This window comes from Platichthys flesus, chromosome 11 (assembly GCF_949316205.1).
Source record: "Platichthys flesus chromosome 11, fPlaFle2.1, whole genome shotgun sequence".
NCBI lineage: Eukaryota > Metazoa > Chordata > Actinopteri > Pleuronectiformes > Pleuronectidae > Platichthys > Platichthys flesus.
In genome coordinates this window covers 25,737,374-25,749,698 of record NC_084955.1, presented here as the reverse complement: position 1 = coordinate 25,749,698, position 12,325 = coordinate 25,737,374, and the positions used below count along the sequence as shown (strand labels likewise).

General features: G+C 45.4%; 2 protein-coding genes across 3 annotated transcripts; both read right to left on the bottom strand.

The window, feature by feature from the left end:
- Positions 1 to 2,532: 2,532 nt before the first annotated feature.
- On the bottom strand, positions 2,533 to 7,664 carry ndufaf6 (NADH:ubiquinone oxidoreductase complex assembly factor 6). Of its 2 annotated transcripts, none has more exons than XM_062399567.1 (9): positions 7,436 to 7,664; positions 6,865 to 6,964; positions 6,605 to 6,727; positions 6,258 to 6,314; positions 5,129 to 5,231; positions 4,552 to 4,685; positions 4,104 to 4,205; positions 3,314 to 3,370; positions 2,533 to 2,919 (listed from the first exon to the last, which is right to left on the bottom strand). In XM_062399567.1, exons 1-9 carry the CDS (start codon positions 7,609 to 7,611, stop codon positions 2,791 to 2,793), a joined length of 981 nt encoding a protein of 326 aa, XP_062255551.1. In that variant the 5' UTR covers positions 7,612 to 7,664; the 3' UTR covers positions 2,533 to 2,790. The 2 variants fall into 2 exon arrangements, with proteins under 2 accessions (XP_062255551.1, XP_062255552.1); XM_062399568.1 differs by having other exon boundaries at positions 6,861 to 6,964; positions 7,436 to 7,575.
- Positions 7,665 to 7,981: 317 nt separating this feature from the next.
- On the bottom strand, positions 7,982 to 12,245 carry wdr73 (WD repeat domain 73). Its single transcript, XM_062399569.1, has 8 exons — positions 12,118 to 12,245; positions 11,219 to 11,286; positions 10,873 to 10,958; positions 10,689 to 10,777; positions 10,439 to 10,506; positions 9,718 to 9,882; positions 9,157 to 9,522; positions 7,982 to 8,599 (listed from the first exon to the last, which is right to left on the bottom strand). The coding sequence occupies exons 1-8, from the start codon at positions 12,243 to 12,245 to the stop codon at positions 8,376 to 8,378; spliced, it is 1,194 nt and encodes a 397-aa protein (XP_062255553.1). The 3' UTR covers positions 7,982 to 8,375.
- Between the last annotated feature and the right edge of the window lie 80 nt (positions 12,246 to 12,325).

The following is a 12,325-nucleotide window of genomic DNA, read 5'->3' as shown; positions in this document are numbered from 1 at the left end:
ATACCTGCTGGACTCTTCAGGTGTGAACACGTGTCGTTCACGGTTTCCCACACAAACTGAACATGTGACATGTTTCTGATTTAAACAAGCGTCACAGAACAACATGTTATACTCCTAGCCTCTTGGCCGTGGAGTGTGGTTATTATGTGGAAGTGTTAAGATAATTAAGAGTAATAGAGTGAGGAGACGCCACAGCAGAACCGGTTTGTCAGTTCAGTGAAACCCTCAGGGGAACGTTTCAGACTCCAATTAAAGCTGAAAGCTGCTTATCACCCAGAAGCTGACAAACCTGGAGAACTGAGCTGAAAATGGATAATAAGCTTAAATCAGTCAGTGAAGAGAAAACGGCAGCAAAGTCTCCAACTTCTCTCTGGACAAACAAACCTGTTGTGGGTTGGTGACTTTATACTGATGAAGCTCTGAAGAGGATGTGCTGATTAGAAGCAGCAGCGTGGGATTGGAACCAGGTCCTGACTGGATGTCGATCAGGAACCTGTGACTGAAGCAGCGTGAGAAGTTAGGATCAGTCCAAGGTTCTAAACCAGGATCCGTTTTGGTTGAATTAGTTTCAACCGAGACTCAATGTTACGTCCTAGGATTTGTCATCAGGATCAAACAGAAACTTTGAAACCATTTTTCACAAAACTCGGTTGAACGTTTGGACAAGAGCCAAGAACTCGTATTGTGGCATGTTTTCTAATTTTCAATCTCTTGATGACATAGGGTGGGTTTCACATATCCACTGGTTTCTCAGAGAATATGTCATGGATCTGCTTTTATGTACTTTTGTGCTAAGGAAGTCAAGAATAAATAAAAAATACCCTGATCAAATACAGTGTCTTATTTCCTCTGTCAAAGGATTTCTTGAAACGTCAACAGAGAAAATTAATGAGTAATTGACCTTTTAGGACTGAACCTGTTAAAATAACAAGTCAGTGTCTACCTGGAGAAACGAAGAGCCACACATGAGATGATGAATGTAGTTCTGGAGTATCATCAGCACGCTAACAACATAGATGTGAGGAGTCTCTGGTGTGAGGCAGTGGAGCAGAGCCGGTGTGATGTCATGTCACAGTTCAGAGTCCTTACACAGAGGATTTGGCTCATGTGCACAGTAACATGTCATGTGTTAGTAATGTGTATGACTGTGACTTGTTCTTAATAATCTCCCTAACTAAATAAAATGGAGAACTTCTGTTCTCTGTCTCCATCAACGTCTTCCTCCTTATAAACATCTGGATGAAATTCATCGTGTCACTGAACAGATGTGAACCACGTGGACTCGTTCACACCTGGTTCAGAGCTGAACATCAGGTGTGAACGGTTCCTCAGAGCAGGTGTTCTGGGTCTGGATCAAACTGAACCTGGTTCTGATGGTTTGCATTGAAACAATTAGTTTGGACTTTTGGACCAATCACAGGAAGTAGAGACAACATTAATTTGGTGCATCTGAACTAGTGAAGTACTGTAGTACTGTGGAGTACTGTAGTACTGTGCTTGAAGGTGCTGATGCTGCTAGTAATACCATCATGATGTTACCATAGCAACCAGATGAAGCTCCATTCATGTTCTCCATTCAAACAGAAAGACGACCCCCCCCCCCCCCCGAGCAAGGTGAAGGTAATCTTACAAGAAAATCCAAATGAGTTAACTCTCCTCATCTTAAAGACATAAATCTGAGAAACGTGATCTGTTCTAGACTGAACCGGTTTCAGAAATAACTTGTGGTTTGAACCCAGAACAAAGAATCTGTGTTTAGAATGGACATGGTGCAGAAGACGGCTTCAATGGGGAGATGAAGGTTGTGTGATGATTGAGGTGAAAGCTTTTCGTTTGCAGTCCGGATGTGAGAGGTGTGGGAGAACGGCTCAGCGCCACCAGCTGTTCATCTGTCAGTGAAGCAGGAGGGACTGACTCACCCCCTCAATCTGTGCTTCTCTCCACCAATCACCTTCACTGAAGTCATATTGGGCCACTTCTTTACTGATTTATGTGTTGTGGAGTATTATTGTGCAGTTGAAATACAATTGAAACACTTGATTAAGTTCAGGAGCAGCTGTGGTGAAGCACTGTGACCGAGTTAATCCACCTCGGCTTTTATTAGATGAGAAGATGCATCAAACAAACAAGAAACAAGTCTCACCATTTTATTTCAGGACGCTGGTGATAGTTCAACATCATCAGATGCAACAGACATGATTTGAGGTTAATTCCATTGGCACATCCTCTGGCTGAAGAGCAGCGATTGGTCCTCAGGCTCGTGAGCATCTTCCAGGCTCGGGCTCAGTTTGACAGCAGCTGTAGGAGGGGGAGTCCAGGAGGAGACTTCAGACGAGCCTCCACAGCTGGACTCAGATCAGCTCTTTGTGAGTTCAACCTTATTATCTTCACTTTCTATTCATCCGTTGATTGGCTCCTCTCCTTCGAGTGAATTTGATTAAAAAATCAATTCCACACACCAGAGAGCAAAGAAGGAAATAACAGAACCTCTCAAAGGAGTGAGATCTGATACAGAAATAATACTGAGAGCAGTTTGTGGTGAAAGTTTTCTTTTTATAATTCACAGAAACAGCAAAGACGACAGCTCCGTCACTACAGAAGTAAAGTCTCATGTTAAAATGTGTGAAGGAGGACGTCTGTCTCAGTACTGTGCAAAATCCACGGCTGGCTAGACGGGGGGGGGGGGGCAGCTTCTCAGTGTCCAGCACGTTCCTGACGTTGATCGTGTCTCATCGGGGGGGAAAGGCAAAGAGTTCTTGAGCAGGTTCAACCATCTGTAAGGGTCAGGGCTCAGTAGGTCTTCTTCCAGGAGCGGAAGTACAGCTGGATGGGGAGGAGGGGGTTTCTGTTCCGCAGACTGGGATGGAAAATATCGAAGTCTGTCCTCCTCACTCTGTGCAGGAAGTCCTCCAGCCCCACCTGCACACAACACCAGAGGTCACCAGAGGTCACCAGTTCAAGTTGAGGCGCTCTGACGCGGTGGAAGAGCGGTGTTGGAGAAGTTATTATGAAACACATTGTGTCAGAATGAATTTGACACCGAACCTAGCTCACAGTCTGTTTGGATAAAAACATTTAAAGGTCGGGTTGACACGAGAGTTTAAATATCCACCACGGATCTGAGTGACAATGTGAGACTCCACCATCTTATCTCTACAGTTTTATCACATTAAACGACATTAAGGCTTTTTACTATTATTTTTAAAAAGTCATCTGTGGGATTTTCATGTTTATCAATGACTTCTAGGCAGATTTTATTCAATGAGTATCTGGAGTTTTAAATCAAACCTGTTGTTGAGTGTTGCTGACTCACCGTCTGCAGGAAGGCTGCGGTGGCAGCTGCTGGAACGTTGTGGCTGAATGATCGCGCCTGAAAGACAAAGAAAGAAATACACATTTAAAATATGAGCTATCAGATGTTAGTCCAAACATACCTGATCAGCTGGTTAAACCACTCTTTAGGTAAATCCACTAACTGCAGGTTGGAGTTCTGCTCTGATCTATTCCACTGTGTGAAGAAGGACTATCGATACTTCCACCACGACTAAAGCCCCACGCACCATGATAGACAACGTTAGAGAAAGTCCAATATCTCATGGGGTCTTTCTCAGGTCATGTCAAACAGCCACGGAACCTCATGGAAGTTGGTTCAGACAAACAAGGAAAACATAACGTTCCTCAGCCGAGGGGAGAACGTTAATTCAACGGCTACGCAGATGACATGCAGCTGTATATGAAGATATAAAGGTCCTGCATCCCCCAACCACTTGGGCGGAAGAAGTAAAGAACTGGAGTTAAATCACAAAGATCGAAAAAGTTGTTTGGAAAACAAAGCTGACACAAGCACAGAGGGGATGTGACGACAACACGAGAAGCACTGCTACCTTGATTGAAAAACAAATTTTTGCAGGTTTGAAACACAACTCAGCTCCGGTTTGATGATGGTAGACGTTATAAAACTTTGAGCCTTCTCCTCCTGAGGAGCATGTGTCCTTCAGAGGAGATTGGAGCAGCTTACTAATACACATAGTTCATCACTTATGAGTGTGATGGTTGTGTGTCCACATACTTCTGCTGTTCTTGTGTGAGTGTGTGGTACGTACGTGTTGTAAATGTACGTGAGCCTGACTGGCGATGTCGTACACCACATCCCGGACGTTCTGCTCCCGGCTGCCGCGGATGAAGTCCTCTTGAGAAGCTCCGTGCTGCAGGAGCACAGAATGAAATGTGATTCACAGTCACAGGAAAGGCTGATTATTGCCTTTGATTACCTGCGACTCAGAGATTATGCTTTTTGTGTAATATGTAAAAACTACTGAACAGTTTTCCAGTAAACTTGGAGGTTCACATAAACCCTGTCGATGTGTGTGTGTGTTTCTAGTTCAGTGGCTCTACAGTCGTCACGTTCTATTAGATTCATCCTCACTTTATATTCCCCTTGTGATTCTCAGAAAGTGTTACACAGCGGGAACAAGGGGAGGTCAGTTTTCTTTGGGTTCTAATCAGTTTCTTAACAAACAGAACTCACAGCACGGTCAAGCAGCTACTCACCAACATGCACACGTCCATGGGCAGGTAGACTTTCCGCCGGCTGCTGTGATACGGAGTCGCTCGGAGACACGTCACTATTCCCTGAGCTTTGCCGATGTGACTCGCTGCGTGGTCGGCGTGGACGTTTTTAAAACCTGTGAAAGAAAAGCAAACGGGAAAGTCTGACTTGAGTCTGAAGCTTCATGTCTGTTCCACTGTGCACAGGTAGTTTCGGTTTCACATGGTTATTTAAAGAGCTTTGAATGACATGTACGTCCTGTGGTCATCATCTACACACAGTGTTTCCTCTAGGGTGAGTTTGAGCAGTGGCTGAAGTCTGGCTCCTGATGACATCTGATTAGGGTTTGTTATTATGGTGTCATGTGAGGTCAAAGGTCAAGGTCCCTCTGACATTAAACACACGTCTTGTCACACGTCTTCTAGTTTTATTTATAAAGATAATAACTAGTCAGTGGGCAGGACCTGGCAAACCAAACAGAGGAGAAGATATGTGTAACCTCTGTCAACAGCTGTGGCATTTACCAAAGGACACCTCCAGCTTGTGCTAACAGCTCTTACATGTCTCGCGTGTCCTCACCTAAACACTCCAGCAGCAGGTATAGTAAGGAGGACTGTGTGTTCTCTGAATATGTCTCCAGCTCCTGAAGGTTCCTGTAGGCTCGGTCATCCAGATCCTTTTCCTAGTCAAACACATGTTCTTTAAAAATTCAATAATGACTCAATGTTAACCCCTTATGACCTCTAGTCACAGGTTTCAAAATATCTGTGACCGTGTGAAGTGAATCAATTGGCGGTTTACATTTTTGGAAACTGTGGATCTCTCCTGAATCCATGTGATCACACCGGTGGCAGCAGCTGAACAATTTAACAACCCATCAAACCACATTTAAATCTGCTAGATCATTATTTGAATGTGGAGCTGCACCAAACGGCCGACAAATTAAATATCAAATAATCTATTAAACATCATGAACGTTCTACTTTACATTTTAAAGAAACAGATAAACATTCCTGGATCTGCGCCCCTGCATGGACGTACATCAAATTTAAGTCAAGAAATCATTATTATCTCCGAAGAGCAATTTGTTGCTCATGCAGGAATCAGTGTGACACAATCAAAACAGACGATTAATGAAAATGTATGTAAATAATTACTAATCTAAAGAGTCTTCATCTAAATCTACATTAGGAGCCGGTCCTCTTCCAGAGAGGCCACCATTCTGCACTAGCATGTTTTTTACAGTAGCTGATTAGGATCAAACCAAAGAGGTCTGGAGGGGGACCATCAAGCGAAGTCCACCGTAGATTCTCCCAGAAAGGGATTGGTGATGGGAGGGATATTTTCTTAGTTGTAATTTGTAACCTGACCCCTAGATGTCACTAAATCCTACACTCACTTGATTGGATTACCATTACAACTCGTATGTTAGATAAAACTTTGTCATTGCAGAGTACAAGTACTTATACAACGAAATGCAGTTTAGCATCTAACCAGAACCCCCAAAAAAGGCAGAGTATTGTGCATATTTAAAGCGGAATGTAAATAAATAGATATGTACAGTAAGAAATATATATGGACCCACTCAAACAGAACGTGAAAGAAAAACTAAAAACTTGACAGATAAAGACAGACATGATACAAAACCTGTCATGGTTATAACTACACATCATAGCCGAGTGAATAAACAGGTCATCGAGTGTCTTACTCTGTCGGTTATGATCCTCAGCAGCCATCTCTTCGTCAGGTAGTGTTTCCTCACTGCCTACAAAACATTGCTTAGTGTTAATTGTCTGAGCTCCTAATAAATAATAAACATTCCTGCGTTCACGATGAAGCTGAATGTGAACACAGAGATAAGATAATTCAAAAATTACACAACAATCTCAACCATCTTGTTCATGTTGTTATGTTTCAGTCTTGATTAGTCTTTAGCTTTTAAAACCAGAAACTCAACATATTCTACTGCTCGGCACTTTCAGGGATGAGATATACTAGATATTAGTCAAGAGTAAAACATTTCTGATGCAGATATTAATATGGCTCTAATATTACCCTCCACAGCTCGGCAGTGACCGGCTGGTTCGGGGGCTCATCTCTGTAGACTTCCTCTATGGCCGTCTTCCAGAACTGCATCCGCATCAGACCAATGGTCTTCTGGGAAACGGAATCTTTCACCTTTTGGTCCAACAAACATAAGAGCTATTAATTATGGCAACATAACAAACTGCTGTCACAGTAAGATTAGCCACATGGTAAAAAGAGCAGTGTGAACAGCAGTAGCTTCACACCGGTCTGTCTGTAGGAATACCTGCCTGTGCCAGCTCCACATTAAACGCTCTCAGAGCCAAGGAGGAGCGCCGGGCGTCTTCTGGGAGGAGGAGGGAGGACACGAAGCCATCATAGTCTCTGGACCTGAGGAGGAAGAGGAGGAGATGAGGAGGAGGAGGAGGTGAGGAGGTGAGGATAACAGGGAGAGGAACAAATGAAGGGATACACTTCACCTCCACTTCAATGAACCAACACTGTAGCAAGTCATTAACATTTCTCCCCTTTATCTGTTAGTGAACACAGCTCTAGCTAGCTGCTGCTGCTCTGTTAGTGAACACAGTTCTAGCTAGCTGCTGCTCTGTTAGTGAACACAGCTCTAGCTAGCTGCTGCTGCTCTGTTAGTGAACACAGCTCTAGCTAGCTGCTGCTCTGTCAGTGAACACAGTTCTAGCTAGCTGCTGCTCTGTCAGTGAACACAGTTCTAGCTAGGTGTTAGCTGTTAGTGAACACAGTTCTAGCTAGCTGCTGCTCTGTTAGTGAACACAGCTCTAGCTAGCTGCTGCTCTGTCAGTGAACACAGTTCTAGCTAGCTGTTAGCTGTTAGCATGGACCCACCGGACCAGCTGCAGACAGAACTCCTGGTTGCTCTGTGAATCCGCCGTCGCGCTGCTCTTCGCTCTCACGACCTGAGTCACAGCCGCTTGTCGACAGCCGCCTCCGGGGGACGTGGGTCTGTACAGCCAGGCTCTCCTGCTCCATGGAGCCAGTTTCACACAGACACCAGCTGCCATGTTCCCCTTCAAGAGCCAAGCTTCACCTCGTGTCACATTCAAAACATTCCCCTGCGGACACGCAGCCGCGGACTAACGTTCCGCTGAGTTTGAAAAGCTATCAAATTTACACACACGCAAACGCACGTTCAGCTACCTTTATTTATTAATATATTATGACTTTGCATTGACTTCCATTCATGGTGGACCGCCAGACCCGAACCAGAACCTCGGAAAGGAGGTTGTGTCCAAACAGGATCTGGTCCCCATGAGGTCGACTGGTCCCCACAAGGTCAGTGTTTTTATAAGAAAATCTCCTGAAGGCGTGACAAACACACACAATGACGTCACTGTCTTATGAGTGGAACAGATGATAATCAAAACAATCATCCACATTATGCAAAACTTTTTATTTCGGTTTTGTATTAAACTCCATCAGCTTTAGCTGAGTGTAGCACAGAAACTACATATGTCCCATCTAGACACACAATCCAACCAATCACAAGTCAGTGTCAGCTGTCAATCATGACGTCTCATCATCAGATAATTAGGGACACCCCAACTTATCAAAAACATGAACACATCCGATGAGTTTGGTCCATGTCCCATCTGCTAACATGGAGGAGGCAGGGTTCATGATCTATGATGCAGCCAGCCACCAGGGGGCGATCAGGACACTGTGAGGGAGCTGTCAATCTTTATTCACAGTCCATGTGGTTCTTACATTTGTCTGGGATCTTAAGAGTTCCTGGCAAGAATAAAAATGAGTCTGATTCCATGAGGAATTAGTCCCAGGCCGAGCGGTCCACCCAGTCCCACACGTGGACGGAGCCGTCGGAGGCCGCGGACAGCAGCGTCCGCGGCCGCTCAGGATGCCAGACGTGGGAGGTGACCAGGTCCGACTTCCTGTTTGACACCACGTGACCTCGGTGCTCAAACAGCGGCTGGACCTCCTGCAGCTCCGACCTCCACGCACACGTGTTGTAGATCTGAACCGTTCCACCGAAACCTGCCAGAGGGAAGTTGGAACATTTAGAAACTTCATCTCTTTAAAAGGCTCTTATTGGAAAATTGAGTTTCATTTTGGTACATTTGGAACCTTGGACGTGTTTTGGCTGAAAAATTACAATTAATAAGAAAAATGCATTGAATAAATCTGAAAAATAATACAGATGAAATAACATGTGGAGCTATATGATTTCTGGACTGGTGTTATTGTCGTTCCCCCAGTTTCCAGTGTTAATGCTAAGCTAAGCTAACAGGCTGCCAGCTGAGGCTTTGTTGTGTCGATCTTTTAACTCAAACAAATTATGGAACTAATCTTATAAACTATCTCTAATTCCATGTTCATCTTGGTGTCCTGTCAATAACTCCTCCAGAGAAGAGAAGCGACCACAGAGATGTGTCACCTTGAATGTGCTGACAAGACTTTTATATTGACAAATGTTTTCACGACTTTTTTCCTCTGATTTCTTTGTCAACTCTTCTGTGACACTGACACAAACAAACTCAGGTGTCAGAGTCGGTGCCTCAGCCATGAGCCTCTCGACTCCCACATCAACTGACCTGACACTGCGACACAGCCGTCCAGCGCTGGAGCCCACGACAGCCTGACGTCCTCCAGGCTGCTGCGGCGTGTCTGCACGTCCAGCCGAGCTCGACTCACGGCTCCTCCCGGGTTCCTCAGGTCGGACACCACCGCCTCCCCAGAGGAGGACAGCCTGATGACCCTGCAGCTGGACGGGTCTGGACCTCCACAGGCGTCCGTCCACCACAGCGCTGATTTGCCAGAAGAAGCAGGTGGAGGTGAAATCTGAGGAGCAGTAGAGGTCCGAGTGTCGGCGACGTAAACGTTCCCCTTAGAGCAGCCGGCGAGGAAAACACTGTCATCAACAAACTGTAAGGAGCTCAGAGGATCCGCCGCGTCCGTCTCTGTTGGGACAAAATGACAGAACAAAGAGACATGCAGTGTCCGCTGAAAGAACCACAGCAGGAGACTGACACACAACGTGGTTTGAAATCTGGAGACAAAAACATTTTGATGGAGCGAAGTCGTTTCTTTAGCTCAGCTGCTCCGATTTAAACTAACGCTGATAAAACTGCACCAGGCAGATCTCACAGTGTTACCTAGTTGGTAAAGAACCTGTCCTGAGGTCAGCTCAGTCAGCTGGATGTCGCTGCTCAGGGCTCCGTGGAGAATCTGTGGCTGTGAGCAGAGTCGAGCTGCGATCCTGCTGCGTCCCTCTGAAACGCTGCTCCTCCTCTTGACGCTCCCCGTCCTCCGGATCACGTCTGACATCGGACGACAGGACACAGGAGACGACCAAATGCTTTTTAAAACAGCCTCTAAACCTTAAAGCAATTCCACTGTCTCTCAGTAGAGTTCATTCCTCCACAAGGGCCCAACAGTCTCCTTATGAAACATTTAAATTCACTTGATCCAGAAAAATAGAGTCTAGTAAACACTTGTGATTGATTCTCCGTGTTGTTCCACTTTATTAGCTGAGGCTGGTTGTTTTCTTCTGGAAGGAGGTCATGTGATTGGAGCCTGACAAATGAGTGAAGACTGTGTCATGACTGAAAACTGACAATCAGCAAAAAGTTTTCAGTGTCTATGTGATTGTGTCCAAAGATCTCACGTTCTGTCTTTCCAGACTTAAACACTGCGACAGAGTTCTCCAACTAAAACAGAATCAGCAGTGTTTCCAACTTTCTCCACTCAGGAGCTCGGAGACTCTGGAGTAATGTGGACGCCAGGCGAACCTGTGCTAACGTACAAGTGTGGACGAAGCCCGTGAGCAGGAAACTGTCAGAGCACAAAGATGAGCTTCAGGTAAAATAAACTCACCGCTGCCGTCTCCCCCGAGCTCCCACACCTCCAGGTCGGCGCTCAGCCCGTCACTGGTCACAACGCACCTTGAAAACAAAGACAGGGAATCGAATTATTGTCATATACAAATGTGATCAAAACCTCCTCCTCTGGAGCTGTAAGGGTTCATAAGATCTGACCCGAAGATCTGCTTCAGTCACAACTTCAACCACTGACTCATACATACACAACCCCATCCACCAGATTAATGTGTGCGTCACAAACTCACCTTGTACCCGGGACGTGTGTGAGGCAGCGAATGGGTCCCTCTGCGAAACCACCATGGATAACTTTAAAGTCCCGCTCTGCACAGAGACCCTGAACACATCCACACAGCAGAGGCTCTGAGTGACGCCTGAATTGAGTTTCTACACAATCCACCACAGAGTCTGGACGTCTGTGTCGGTCATTACCTTGTTTTCATCGGCTAAGAGTCTCAGAGGCAGACGAAGCTCCAAGATTTCACTTTTAGAGGCGACGCATCCTGCAACACAGACGGCTGCAAAACACAACAGACAACCAAGAATGTTACTGCCACACATTTCAAACTGAAACGATCAGTCAATTAACTCAGTGGATTCAATTAAAGAGCTCATCTAAACACAGCAAATATTAACAAATGTACTTTACTGAGAAGTGAACTATTGAGATGTGATTGAGGATTAGAACCAAACGAGTGTTTGGCCATGATCGATTTATATACAGCCTTTGGGGCCCTGTGAGGTTTTGTGTGACAGTTAATGACAGATGTTCACTCACTCTTCCCTGACGTCCACTCCAGGACCTGTGTGGGACGTTCCAGCTGATACACATGAAGGTCTTTGTACCTGGAGACAAACCGGAGAGGGAGTCAGTGAGTGACAGCAGCAGGACGACAAGGGGCTGCAGGAGCATTACACTACAACACTAATACTTCACTACACCATTATACACGGTGTGAAATCATAATCATTCCAGAAATATGTTTATAGACACGAGGAAGAGTTGGTAACTCATTGGAAAGAATAACACGTATGTTCACATTCCTTATTATTATCCCTTACTCCATTTATATGTAGTAATATTTAACCCTTAGGACTGTCAATAATAAAACTATAGTCTGTTAAAAAGACAGTGTCAGTCCCTCACATGATTTGGAATGTTCCCTGGAGACAGGCTTGGTCCTAACCCCTGAAGTGTTGTGAGACAAGGTGAATTCAGTCATAGGTTCAAACCCGGTGAGGAGATGAAACCTGGTCTTTTTGGAACAATTCAGATGAAACGTTTTGGACAGACATGCTGCTCTTCTTCTTCTTCTTCTTCTTCTTCTTCTTGACTTCTCTTCTTGCTTTCAGAACGTTTGATTTTTAAACTGACAGTGACGGTTAGCTCATTAGAGATGAATCTTTTAGTTCTAATCTGTAAACAACATCATTCCCACATGTTCGTGTTTAGGATTGGACGGGTGTGACGTCATGGGGACGGAAGTGGTACCACACCGATGTTCCGGTGATGTTCTATCAGAACCTGGTTGTGTTTCCGTGATGAAGCCGGAGTTCACGCTGTGCTAACCATGCTGCTAACTAGCTAGCAGCGTCAGTGTGTGAATGGAGTTGGCAGCTAATTGGTTAGCTTAGCATAAACTTCACAGAGCAAACAAAGAGAAGCGTCGCTCTCACGTTGTCAGGGACTCGATGAACCAGTCGTCCAGCGTCTCCTCCCGCACCTCCTCCTGAGCCTCCTCCTGAGCCTCCTCCTGAGCCTCCTCCTGAGCCTCCTCCTGAGCCTCCTCCTGAGCCTCCTCCATCTCGTCTCCTCCGCTCAGCTTTCTCTTTTCCCACGCTGCCTCTGATTGGCTGAGCCCGGTCTCCGAGCCTCAACGAATCA